This window comes from Saccopteryx leptura, chromosome 6, assembly GCF_036850995.1.
Source record: "Saccopteryx leptura isolate mSacLep1 chromosome 6, mSacLep1_pri_phased_curated, whole genome shotgun sequence".
NCBI lineage: Eukaryota > Metazoa > Chordata > Mammalia > Chiroptera > Emballonuridae > Saccopteryx > Saccopteryx leptura.
In genome coordinates this window covers 36,189,456-36,202,369 of record NC_089508.1, presented here as the reverse complement: position 1 = coordinate 36,202,369, position 12,914 = coordinate 36,189,456, and the positions used below count along the sequence as shown (strand labels likewise).

The 12,914-nt window shown below is 43.3% G+C and overlaps 1 protein-coding gene across 4 annotated transcripts in view; it reads left to right on the top strand.

Moving 5' to 3' along the window:
• Positions 1 to 5,414: 5,414 nt before the first annotated feature.
• PPP1R36 (protein phosphatase 1 regulatory subunit 36) overlaps positions 5,415 to 12,914 on the top strand; it is a 28,514-nt gene continuing 21,014 nt past the window's right edge. For 2 of the 4 annotated variants that reach the window (XM_066341934.1, XM_066341932.1), the window contains exons 1-2: positions 5,415 to 5,530; positions 7,143 to 7,207. In XM_066341934.1, coding sequence (XP_066198031.1) covers positions 5,462 to 5,530; positions 7,143 to 7,207 — 134 coding nt within the window. In that variant the 5' untranslated portion in view covers positions 5,415 to 5,461. Of the gene's footprint in view, positions 5,531 to 6,522; positions 6,578 to 7,142; positions 7,208 to 12,914 lie in introns of those variants that run through there. The other 2 variants (XM_066341933.1, XM_066341935.1) reach the window with 2 other exon arrangements.

Here is a 12,914-nt window from a genome sequence, read left to right as displayed (position 1 = left end):
TTACTGTCTTCGAGTTTTCAATTTTCTCTTGGTACTTTTTTTTTTTTTATCCCTGTTGGTCTTTAAGCTATTAGTATAAGGTGAAATTTATCTAACTCAATCTTGTCTAATTCTCAGATGAGGTTCCTGCTTTGAATTACCAACAACGTAAGGGGAGAAGATCTCGGTAACCCCCCCCCCCCTTTTAATACAGAAGCCTGACTAGAGTCTTTCAGGGTACACGACCTACTACTAAGGCTTGGCTTAAGTGTTCCAGTGAAAATCCACCTGAATATTTCATTAAAATACAAGCTATATTCTGGGGTTAAGTGCAAAATGATTCTTTTAACTAACAAAGGCTGGGACAGGAGTTGTCTCCTGATAATAGCCCAAAGTAGTATGAAACAAGTTGTCTACTTGTGACATACAGGTGCCTAAAATAAGAGCCAGTGGGCAAACTTTAAAGCCACGTAGTATTGAGTCCAAATTTAACCAAATATGGTTTAATTTTCTAGTAAAACAGCTCATCTTTTGAGCTTAAGACAAATTCTATAAGGGTATGTTTCTAGCAGGTATAATTTCTAGGAGGGTAGGAGGAGATAATGTAGTTAAACATTTTTTTTTTCTGATTTAAGAATCATAATGCTTTTGCAATACTTGCCTTAAATCACTAAAATAGATTTCTTTTTTAAAGGCAAATGACAAGATAGTCCTTTAGTTTTGTTAATATACAACTTCTCCATTTTCCTATATATCTGATTTGAGATTGTTATAGATAGGAATATCACAACCCTTAGGAATATCACAACCCTTTGGGATCCACTATTCTGGGCTTTAAAATACACGTCCTTGGGAGAAGGGGGTTCATGTTTATTGTTTTAGTGGAATTTCACTTCTGCTTTGTTCTGGTGTATTATTCTCTTTAAGGAGAACTTGGGATAAAGTCTATAAAGCTGATTGGGAAATGCATAGTTAACCTAATGTTTTCACCACACATAGACATTTTGATAACTCTTTGCAAGTGATATAGATTTGCTTCATGTTCATAACAATGAATTATAGAAACTATATTTTAGATTTAGTAGTGGACCCTTCTTTATCATCTAGAGAGATTAATCTTTGAAATAATATGAAAACTAGGGAACAAATTAGCCTAAAAATATTGGGCTTTGGTAATGACCCTTACACAAGAGCTGACTCTTGTGTACATATATATTTCTTATTCTTTTTTTTTTTTTTTTTTTTTAGCAAGTCTCATTTGGGTGGGGGATGAAGCTAAAAAGGCAATTGTGAAATTACTTCAACATAAACTTTAAAAAATTACACTGAAAAGCTGAAGATAACTTGGGTTTTTCAGTGCTGGTGTCAAGTTGGTGGAAAGTTTTCAGCAAGGAGACATTAAGGGTGTTTCACTGACTACAGATAATATGACAAATATGTGACAAACTACCTTAGTACTAAGAGAACAGGTCATCAGTAGCTTTAGAGTGACTTTTAGCATTAATTTTTATCAAGATAATACCCATGCTATTAAACTTCTATTAGCTCTTGATTTGTTGAAAGTGTTTATCCCTTGCTCTAACTTCAAAATATAATGGAGTCTTTCTGTAACTGCAATTTGGTAATAATATGACTCATTTAGACCTCACTTTAGAAGACGTCAGTTTATAATGTATTAGAAAAATGACTAGTGGTAGTCTCTTTGCTACTGTGGCCTGGTCTCTGGTAACTGGCTATAACACTTCAATCTATGTAGATACTACATTTTCTATTATTTTGGAAAGTAATTTGCAAAACTCCTAGCCTTCTTGAGTGTTTTTTATTTAATTCTGTCTTCTCAAATTTATCTAGATCTGAATGTTATTAAGATAAAGCCACCAAAGCAGCCATTCAGTGTTTCCAGGGGTCAGTTGAAACCAGTAACCAAATAACCCCTGGGAACTCCTTGGCAAATGTTAGATCAGCCATAGTCAAATGACAATGGAAAAAAGTACTTAATGTTAGAACAAGGCTAAATTACAGTTTAAGAATTAATTAAGCATCACTTGAACTTTAAAGTGAGTTGTGTTAGACTAGTGGTCAAGACTAAAGCAAATACAATACATATAGAATTCTAAGACATTAAAAAATACATTTCTCAGAATAGGCACTTAAATTCTATTTACCTGAATGTCTAATTAACATAGTTGTCCCTGTTTTGAGTCAATAAAACTAGACACCTGTTAAAATAAAACAGAATAAATTGATTACAGTATTCGAGATGTGTGAAATTTCAAAACAAACTCAAACTTTTTATAGTATTGATTTGATATGTGTAATGGAAATTCATTAAAACTTTCACATTAGAAGATATTAATGCTACATACTTAATTTTTAAAAATATTATTAATGTTAGAGAGGAGAGAGAGAGAGAGAAAGGAGGTGGGGGGAGGAGTGGGAAGCATCAACTCCTAGTTACTTCTCACATGGGCCTTGACAGGACAAGCCTGAAGTTTTGAACCAGCAACCTCAGCATTCCAGGTCAATGCAACTGCTGAACTACTGCGCCACCATTGGTCAGGCCACATACTTAAACTCACGCATAAAAATTCATCTAATTAATATGTCAGGAAGACTGAATCAGAATTTCTTCATCCTATATACAATCTTAAATGGGAACACAAGCTGGCTACCTCGATGAAAGATTTCTTTTTATGAAGCTCAAATAGTAGGCCCATGATAAGGCCTTCACCTATTTTGAATGTAGTTTCTAAAAGTTGTGAGACATTTTCCTGTTGCTTGAACACCACAATTAAATTGAAGTTTTAAAGAATCTCAAATCCATATATTAAGGTCAATTGCTTAAGGAATATATTTATTTAGGTTAAGGAACAACAGGAATACTCAGTTGCTTCTGTATGTTTAATTTATAAATAGGTATAAGAAAACTGTTTTGAAGGACTATTCTTAAGCATTAAAATTAAATACAGAATTTCATTCCTTGAAGAAAAAGTATGGATCTTTGGAAAAAGATCCCAGTATTTACTTTTGATTTGATATAGCTCTTGGAATGGGTATATGCATTTCTGAAGTTTAATAGGGTGATATTTAATGTAGAAATATCTTTCTTTTAGAATAAATCAAGAAGCCATAAGCTCTTTCCTCCACCACTTTCAGAATAGATTAGGTTGTTTGTGAATTCAAGATTGGGGAAATAACCACAAAATGGAGTTGCTAATTCAAGTATTGTCATTGCCATGTCCTTACTTGTTAATTTTTAAAGGTAGAATTATGATGTTCTGAAAAGCATCCTTTATGACTTTTTCATAGTATAAGCATGCATTATAATTTAGTGACTGTCTTGCACCTAAAATCGGAGATACTTAGTTCTATGTTATGTGCTTTTAGTTATATGACCTTAAGAAGTTTCTCTTAATTAGGAAAACACACACAAAACCGTCCCCTCACAGAATAGTTGGAATTATTAAATATTTAGATAGTACATTTATCCCTATTTTATAATACAAATTTTTTCTAAAGGGAAAATTATATTTCCATTTTAGGTTGTAAATATCTGTTATTATTTTTTAAAAATCTACTTGAGTTACTTTAAAAATAATGATTTAGAGCAATAAAAACAATTTTTTTAAAAAATTCAGTGAGAGGAGGGGAGGCAGAGACAGACTCCCACATGCGCTCAACCAGGATCCACCTGGCATGCCCACTAGGGAGTGATGCTTTGCCCATCCAGCGCTGCTGCTCGGTTGCAACAGGAGCCATTTTTTAGCGCCTGAGGCGGAGGCTGTGGATCCATCCTCAGCGCCTGGGGCCTACTTGCTGGAATCAAGCCATGGTTCCAGGAGGGAAGGAGAAGAGAGAGAGAGAAGCAGGGGAGTGGTGGAGAAGCAGATGGTCACTTCTCCTGTGTGCCCTGACTGGGAATCAAACCCAGGACATCCACAAGCTGGCCAATGCTCTACCACTGAACCAATCAGCCAGGGCCAATAAAAACCATCTTTTACTTCCCTCTTTTGTTAGGGTTTGGTAATACAGAAGTAAAAATTGTTGTTTGAAGTTATAGAAGGTTTCCTTTAGATATTATGTCCCTCTAGCTGGCACATGTGAAGTAACTTTTCATATTATTTTATGTATATCATTGATTTGGGTTCTCAACATAGTTTTCTACCTTAGTTTTGTGCATTAGACAGCCTGAAGTTAAACTATGGTGAGGTGTAAAAAGGTCTTTGTTTTTCTTATTCATTGAGATAAACTGGAGGTTGATGGAAGTCCTCCTGATATTGGCTGTGAGGTGAATCAATTCCAGGTTTTTCTGGAACTTCAGCTATTATTTCTCCGTCCTCCTCACCCCAAGCTATATACACTGCTTAGTGAAAAACTTTTGGTGACTGGGATAGTCTTAACTCCTTTTCAAATGAGTCACCTTGTAGTCAACCATCCTTGAGGCCACAGCCTCAAAGCAGCACAGCCAGTGGATAGGTAGGTGGGGTTTTATGTATCTTGAGCCAACTGGAACCTACCAGCAAGGGACTCAAATGAATGGAACATAAATCTAAGTGATTACAATTTTATATCACTATAAACAGTGATTATCTTACCAAACAGTGAGACTGGGAGAGTGGAGGTAGTGGGAATGTCTATTGCCATATTTTAAAAGTTTGTGGGAATACAATCACCCAGTATTTACTGAGCATCTCTAATGCCAAGCAAGCTGTAGGGATAAAACAAAGGACTATCTGGGGCATTCCCAATCATGTTGCGTCATCTAGTGTTGCTTACACCAGCGTTGGAAGAAAAGAAATAACTAATCTGCCTATCAACCCAGTTGCAAGAACAAATTACATGATTTGAAAAGTAAAAAATGTCAATGTAAAAATATCAATTGACAGAAAGCAAGTTTCTTTGCTTTGAGCAACACAAATTTTGAGTTTATTAATGATGGTGCTTTACACACATTACTCCTTAAAAATCCTCGTAACCCCTGATCTGGTGATCTTCAGAAGTGGAATGAGTGTTGTCCCGTCAAAGGTTCCATCCACATCTAGTTATGTAGCAAAACCAAGTTTTGAAAACCTTATTTCCAAGCTTTCTGGACTCTCAACCCCCTCCCCCAAATCAATCTAGTCCCACCTGGATTTGAATTTAAAGTTTGGAACAAAGGAACTTCCCTGTGGAGTGAAACTAGTTCAATTAAACAGAACAATGAAGTGAAGGAATCAGTCCTTCGTGAAATACACCCCCACCCCACTACCCCCCTACCCCCGGGCGGCTTCGCCGTGGATACTGCAATCAGCCACCACAGCAAAGACTGTCGTCAGGTAGACCGAACAACGGCGATGCCCAGGGGCCTCCCGGACCCGCGCCGGCTGCCGCTCGCAGCAGGAACAGGAGCCTCCGTTCGCGCCAGCTCGCTCCCCGCGGCGATTTCGCCGCGCCCGCTCGGCCGGTTGCCCCGGCGACGCCGTGAGGCGGGCGGAGGGAGGCTATGTTTCCAGCGTGGGACGAGTCCAGCAGGAAGAGGCGAATGGAAACGCTAGCAGTTTCCCGGCAGGAGGTGAGCGCAGCAGGGTCCCCCCGACCCCACGGCGGGAGAAGGCAGCCCCGTTCCCGTGTCCGTCCCCCCCGCCCCCGGGCGCCGGGCGCTGGGCGAGCGCGGGCACAGTGCCTACAAAAGCAAAACTGTAGCAGTGCACTCTGCAAAGGGCCAGAATTGATTATGTATCGCCGTGTGTGCGACAGTACCGCCTCACCACCTTGCTCTGGACAGGCGGGGGCGGGGGCGGGGGACGAGGGGCGGGGCACGCTGCTCTGGGCGGGCTGGGACGACGGGCAGGGGGCGGGGCACCCTGCTTTGGGCAGGCGGGGGCGGGGGGCGAGGGGCGAGGGGCGAGGGGCGAGGGGCGAGGGGCGAGGGGCGAGGGGCGGGGCACGCTGCTCTGGGCAGGCGGGGACGAGGGGCAGGGGGCGGGGCACCCTGCTTTGGGCAGGCGGGGGCGGAGGGCGAGGGGCGAGGGGCGAGGGGCGAGGGGCGAGGGGCGAGGGGCGAGGGGCGAGGGGCGAGGGGCGAGGGGCGGGGCACGCTGCTCTGGGCAGGCGGGGACGAGGGGCAGGGGGCGGGGCACCCTGCTTTGGGCAGGCGGGGGCGGAGGGCGAGGGGCGAGGGGCGGGGGGCGGGGCACGCTGCTCTGGGCAGGCGGGGGCGGAGGGCGAGGGGCGAGGGGCGAGGGGCGGGGCACGCTGCTCTGGGCAGGCGGGGACGAGGGGCAGGGGGCGGGGCACCCTGCTTTGGGCAGGCGGGGGCGGGGGGCGAGGGGCGGGGCACCCTGCTCTGGGCAGGCCGGGGGGCGGGGGGCCGAGTGGCGGGGGGGGGGGGGGGGGAGGAAGGGGGGGGGAGGAAGGGGGGGGGGAGGAAGGGGGGGGAGGAAGGGGGGGGAGGAAGGGGGGGGAGGAAGAGGGGACCCCGCAGGGGGGGGAAACCCCGCAGCCGCAGCTACGGGGCTGAGGGCTGCCCTAGTTCTCTTGGACTCCCTCGGAGGGCGGCCAGTGTCGCAGGTTCCTACTCAGGAATGTGTAACTCCCTCCAAGGTTCAGGCTGTCCCGGGTATCAGTTTGTTGTGGTCCGAGTCTCAATTAATCGCTCAGTTGCTATGATGGGACTTGAGGTAGTGCAGGCTAAGTTTTGTAACTTACATTCCTTCCCTTCGTTCGTTCGTTCCTTCCTTCCTTCCTTCCTTCCTTTCACTTAACACTTAAAAACAATCAAATAGGAGAAACTCCTGGCTTCGAATGGAAAAACAAACAAAAAACCACTTTAAGATTCTACATCTTGCCTGACCTGTGGTGGCGCAGTAGATAAAGTGTAGACCGGGAAATACTGCGGTCGCCGGTTCGAAACCCTGGGCTTGCCTGGTCAAGGCACATATGGGAGTTGATGCTTCCTGCTCCTCCCCCTTCTCTCTCTCTGTCTCTCTCTTCTCTCCCTCTCTCTCTCTCCTTTCTAAAAAAATGAATAAATTTTTTAAAAAAAGAAAAAGAAATTAAAAAGAAAAAGATTCTACATCTTTATGCTATAAAGAGCAACTAGTGGGAATTATTGTTAACTGTTTATTGTGACACGAGGATTGTAAACAACTTTTAATTTTTACTGCAATCATTTAATTTTACAGCAGTTGGGATTACGATTGGGCATGTGGTACTGGAAAGATGAAACCAAAACTCTTGAATTCAGAAGGTAAATTTTAATAAAACTTTATTATAGCTTTTATAAAAATTGCATGTGCTTGGGGTAAAAAAAAAAAATTCAAGCAATACAAAAGGGTATAGAGAAGAAACTAAGTATCTGCTTATGTAAGCAGATGTAAGCCCCTCTGGCAGGAGCTATCTTACTCATCCTGGTGACCCTGCAGCCATCTACAGAACTTCACGAAGTAGACATTCACCAAATGTTGCTTAATAAACCAACTAGATTCAAGCACAGGAAGACTAGAGGCAGGGGTCCAATTAGAAGGTTAGTTGTAGAGGATTACAAATATCATTAATTATACAGGTAAGAAATAGAGTCAGGATTAAGTCCATGATGGTAGCAATAGAAGGATGCAAGACAAAATATTTAAGAGATTGAATTTCACAGGCTGTTTGGATAGAATTGATAGAATGTGATGCCTGGGTGTGAAGGGAGAGGTAGAAGTAGGTGTTTAGGTTGACCCCCAGATATCTGGGTTGGGTGATTGGGTGGCTAGGATTGGCCATCATCATATACAGAATAAAAGAGGTGATGTGTTTGAGGATGCTATGACATGTTCACTTAGATATATGTTTTATAATTTCTTTAAAAAAAATTTTTGTCTGTGTGTGTGTGTGTGTGTGTGTGTGTGTGTGACAGACACAGAGAGACAGAGAGAGGGACAGATAGGGACAGACAGACTGGAAAGGAGAGAGATGAAAAGCATTAATTCTTTGTTGCAGCTCCTTGGTTGTTCATTGATTGCTTTCTCCTATGTGCCTTGACCAGGGGGCTACAGCAGAGCAAGTGACCCCTTTCTCAAGCCAGTAACCTTGGGCTTCAAGCCGGCGACCTTTGGGCTCAAGCAAGTGACGCGACACTGAAGCTGGTAACCTCGGGGTTTCCAACCTGGGTCCTCTGCATACCAGTCTGATGCTCTATTCACTGCACCACCGCCTGGTCAGGATGTTTTTTAAATTTTTAAAAATTGATTTGAGAGAGAAACAGACTGAAAGGAAGAGAGTGGGAGGAGAGAGATGAGAGGCATCAACTCGTAGTTACGTCACCTTAGTTGTTCATTGATTGCTTCTCTTATGTGCCTTGACTCAGGGGCTCAAACGGAGCCAGTGACCCCTTGCTCAAGCCAAAGACCTTTGGGCTCAAAACAGCGACCACTGGATTATGTCGATGACCCCATGCTCAAGCTGGTGACTCTGTGCTCAAGATGGTGAGCCGGTGCTCAATCTGGTGACCTTGGGTTTTTGAACCGAGGCCCTCAGGGTCCTGGGTCAATTCTCTATCCATTGAGCCACCACTGGTCAGGCGGATACGTCTTTTAGACTGTTGGACAAATGAAGTTCAGGAAAGGAGTTAGCTAAGCAGATATAATTTATAGTTACATTATATTTAATGTCAAACCTAAATAATTTAAAGGCTAAACAGTATATTAGAGTCATAATCAAAAGTTTATACAGTATTTCAGCCTGACCAGGCAGTGGCACAGTGGATAGAACGTTGGACTGGGATGCAGAGAACCCAGGTTCGAAACCCTGAGGTCACCTACTTAAGCGCGGGCTCACCAGCTTGAGCGCTGACTTGAGTCACTGGCTTGAGCACGGGATCATAGACATGACCCCATGGTTGCTGGCTTGAAGCCCAAGCTCACTGGCTTGAGCCCAAGGTCGTTGGCTTGAGCGAGAGGTCACTCGTTCTGCTCTAGCCTCCCAGTCAAGTCACATATGAGAAAGCAATCAATGAACAACTATGGTGGCACAATGAAGAACTGATGCTTCTCATCTCTCTCCCTACCTGTCTGTCCCCATCTGTCCCTCTCTGTGTCTCTCACACACACAAAAAGTTTATATTTCATAGAGTATTTATTTCAGCATTTGAGTAATCTATCATTTCCAAAGAGTAATTTTAGTTTTTGTTCTGAGATGTGCCACAGGAAATTCTGTTGAGTAGTTCCTGAAACATACACTCAGTGTGCAAGATAGCTTTGGGGTTAGACAGACAAAATACATTTTAACTTTTATTGATTGATTTTAGAGAGGGGGGGGGAGAAATATTGATTTATTCTACTTATTTATGTGTTCATTGGTTGATTCTTGTATGTGTGAGTGGAAATCACACCCTCAGCCTTAGCATGTCAGGATGACGCTCTTAACCAACTGAGCTACATGGCCAGGGCTAGGCAAAATACATTTTAAAGCACAAGAACATGCGAATGTAAAATTTTAAGTACTGGCCTTTTTTTTTTCAATCTTCATATATATATTTAAAGGCCATCTTGATCCTCTCTTCTGTGATGAAAATTGGACCATGCTTTTTACTTACTGCCCTTCTTTGTAAATGAAGTTAAATTTGTATTATTTTTCACACTAATTTTCAGTACTAATCTAATAATAACCCACCTCAGGTGGCACTATTTCTTATATAAGCCTTCTAATAAATTCACAGATAACAACTTTACACTGACTTTCTTATTTGTAAAATATATTCAGAAGCTAAAGGTTTTTGTTTTTTTTGGTTTATTACCAAATTCTTTGAAAATAGCTTGATTGATTTCCACTAATTTTAGAGAATATACATGGGATGGTTGATTTAAAAGGTAGATTATATGGCATAATGTTAAACAAGAAAGGCCAGACACAAAAATGTAAATAATGTATGATTCTATTTGTGAGCTTAAAATAACAGACAAAAAATCCCAAAACCAAACCTGTGATGATGATAGAGGTAAAAATAACGGTCATCCTTGGGGAGTTATCAAGTGGCAAGGACTCAGGGAAGGTACAAGAACATCTTCTGAAGTACTGGAAATGGACTATGTAGTGATCTGGGTGGTGGTTATATGGGTATAAATAGTAAAAAATTCATCAAGCTGTCTGTTGTCAAGTACCTGTTTCTCAATTCCGCGGGTTTATGTAGAGACACCAAGTTCAGATGAAATTTGAAGAGTTTTATTAAAGGAGGAGATTTATTAAATATGCCAGCCACATATGGCTGACATGGGGCAGTTGCAAACCCAAATCATGTGCCCCCAAAACATCTCAGGGGCTGTTCATATACCCTTGATCACACACGGGTGGGGGAGAGCATGACATCATGGCATAAGCTTACAACATTTGTTTAGGGGATACACAGAAACATTAAGACTTCCAGGGTAATACAATCAAAGATATTTACAATCTTTTAGGGTTCATCTTCCTTCCTTTGCCTAGAGGTATGTTACTCTCAGGATTCCAGGAAGGGGGAGGAACTACAATCATTGTAAGGTGGTATGTAAATTCTGTATCCCAATGAAAGAGAAGTTTCTCAGTTAACCTTTATTTTAGATTTAAAACTAAATGACCCATTGTTCTTGCAAGCCAGAAACTTCTACATTCTTCTCCCTCCCCCTTCCCAAAGGAGGACGGGACAGGAAAGCCTGACCTTTCCTTCTAGAATATCAATATTAATTTTGCAGCTTTTTGGTACCTTACAACACTGTCCACTTAAAAGTTATGTAATTTACTACATGTAAATTATACTTCAATTTTAAAAGTTAAAACAAACAAACAAAAAAAACAAGCTCCAGACTCTGTGGAATTTACAAATTGGAGGCATTTAGGAGTGAAGGGGAGAGGAATCCATGCAGAGTAGTGGGGGGGGGGGGCAGGGGCAGCTGTTTTGTAGTGGGCCTGCTTTGTGTTAAAGCAGCGAGGTGTGGCGAGCCTCAAAGTATCAGGATTACCTGGGAAGTCCAGCAGCTAGGAACAGTACTAAGGAAGAGGAAAGCAGATCTGTGTATGATTTAGGTCAGAGTTAGTGTTTAAATTTGATGGAAATATAGGTATGGATTCTCTCTCTCTCTCTTTTTTTTTATTTTTTATTTTTCTGAAGTTGGAAACGGGGAGGCAGTCAGACAGACTTCCGCATGCGCCCGACCGGGATCCACCCGGCATGCCCAACTGGGGGTGATGCTCTGCCCATCTGGGGCGTTGCTCTGTTGTAACCAGAGCCATTCTAGTGCCTGAGGCAGAGGCTATAGAGCCGTCCTCAGCGCCCGGGCCAACTTTGCTCCAGTGGAGTCTTGGCTGCGGGAGGGGAAGAGAGAGACACAGAGGAAGGAGAGGGGGAGGGGTGGAGAAGCAGATGGGTGCTTCTCTTGTGTGCCCTGGCTGGGAATTGTACCCGGGACTCCTGCACACCAGGCTGACGCTCTACCACTGAGCCAACCGGCCAGGGCCCGGATTCTCTTTTAAACTCTAAGCACATCCTATCACAAGTTCAAGTGTAGGTTTCAAATCAGAGAGGACTTATGAGCTGGAACATGCTCTTTTTTTCAGAGATAATGCTGCAGAGACTTATGTCACCCCATTCTATGGTGATGAGACAGGGCAGAGGAAAGAGGGGGTTGAGGAGCGACAGTGGTAAGGGTGGGTGCCACAGAGGCAGAAGGCCAGTTCCGTCATTGCTCTCAGACCTAGCTCTGTTTGGCAAGGGTACACAAGCCGTTACTGAGCATACATGACAGCACTACATCCATGCTGTATGTAAAGCCAGTAGGGCCAGTAGCCACGGCCACCATCACAGCAGCCTGGCCCATGCAGGTTCGCATTGGATTTGGACAGATGGTAATGAAACAACAGAGCCAAGAATTGGTGGGCCATTAGCTTTAATCCTAGCTTGCACCCGGCAGACAAGTAAAAACCCACACTGGGCTCCAGTCCCCACTCATTCAGTGCTCACAAAGCCACTGACTTCTCTGAGTTTCCTAGAATCAAAGGTTCCTAGCTCACCAGACTTATTCACCTCTGTTTCCCATCTCCTTCTCCTGCACAAACTCTGCACAAACTGGCTTCTCCCTCAGCACTCCACCATCTTGGCTGTTTCTCCTGGCCTCCTCCACATGGCCTTTCCCTGCTCTCCTCTCTGATCCTAATCTCAGGAACTAAGAGAGAGCAAGCTCCCAGTCTGCCCCACTTTATAGTGTAGATTCAAAACCTTTAATCCAATATACAAACATGGAAGTCTCTGATACAGAGTCACTTATCTGAGGCCTAATGGGATTCCTCATGAGAGTGCACCACCCTACATCAAAAAGGGTGGGAAAAGCTTAGTCCCAAAACCAAGCCCCAGGCTACAAGGATCCTGCCTGCCCACAGCCTGCCCCAACACACATTAATATAATCATGCCCATCTCAAGCAAGAAGGCCAATTAATATTATCACCTGGGTGACGGGCTTCCACATGGGCAGTGCCATCTTTAACAAAGTGAGCATAATATATTTTATCTGCCCAACACTGTAGAAAGCCCTCTCCCATGGTAGCATGGAGGGGTGAGATTAGAACTAGGGAGACAAGACAATTATGCAGCAATCCAAGGAGAGATGACTTGCAGAAGAACGGAGAGTCAAAGACTCATTCTAGAGGTCGCTAAGGAGGAAGAGTGATTAGAAGGTCGGAGGAAAAACCCTGAGACACACAGGGCCTCAAAGGCAAAAGAAGATATTCTAAGAAGAGGGATTGGAGTGAAGAGTGTTGTGCAAAGTTCGATGCTAAAGAGAGCTCAGGGTGGGGCAAATACGAAAAAGAGGTCTTTAGATTTAGCAAGCTAGGATTGCTAGGGTGAGCACCAGTTTCAGGAGGGCAGTAGGGTAGAAACTGGATATGGGGAGAAACTAGATAAGGAGAGAATCTGAGATAAAGATGGAAACTAGCAAAAATAGAG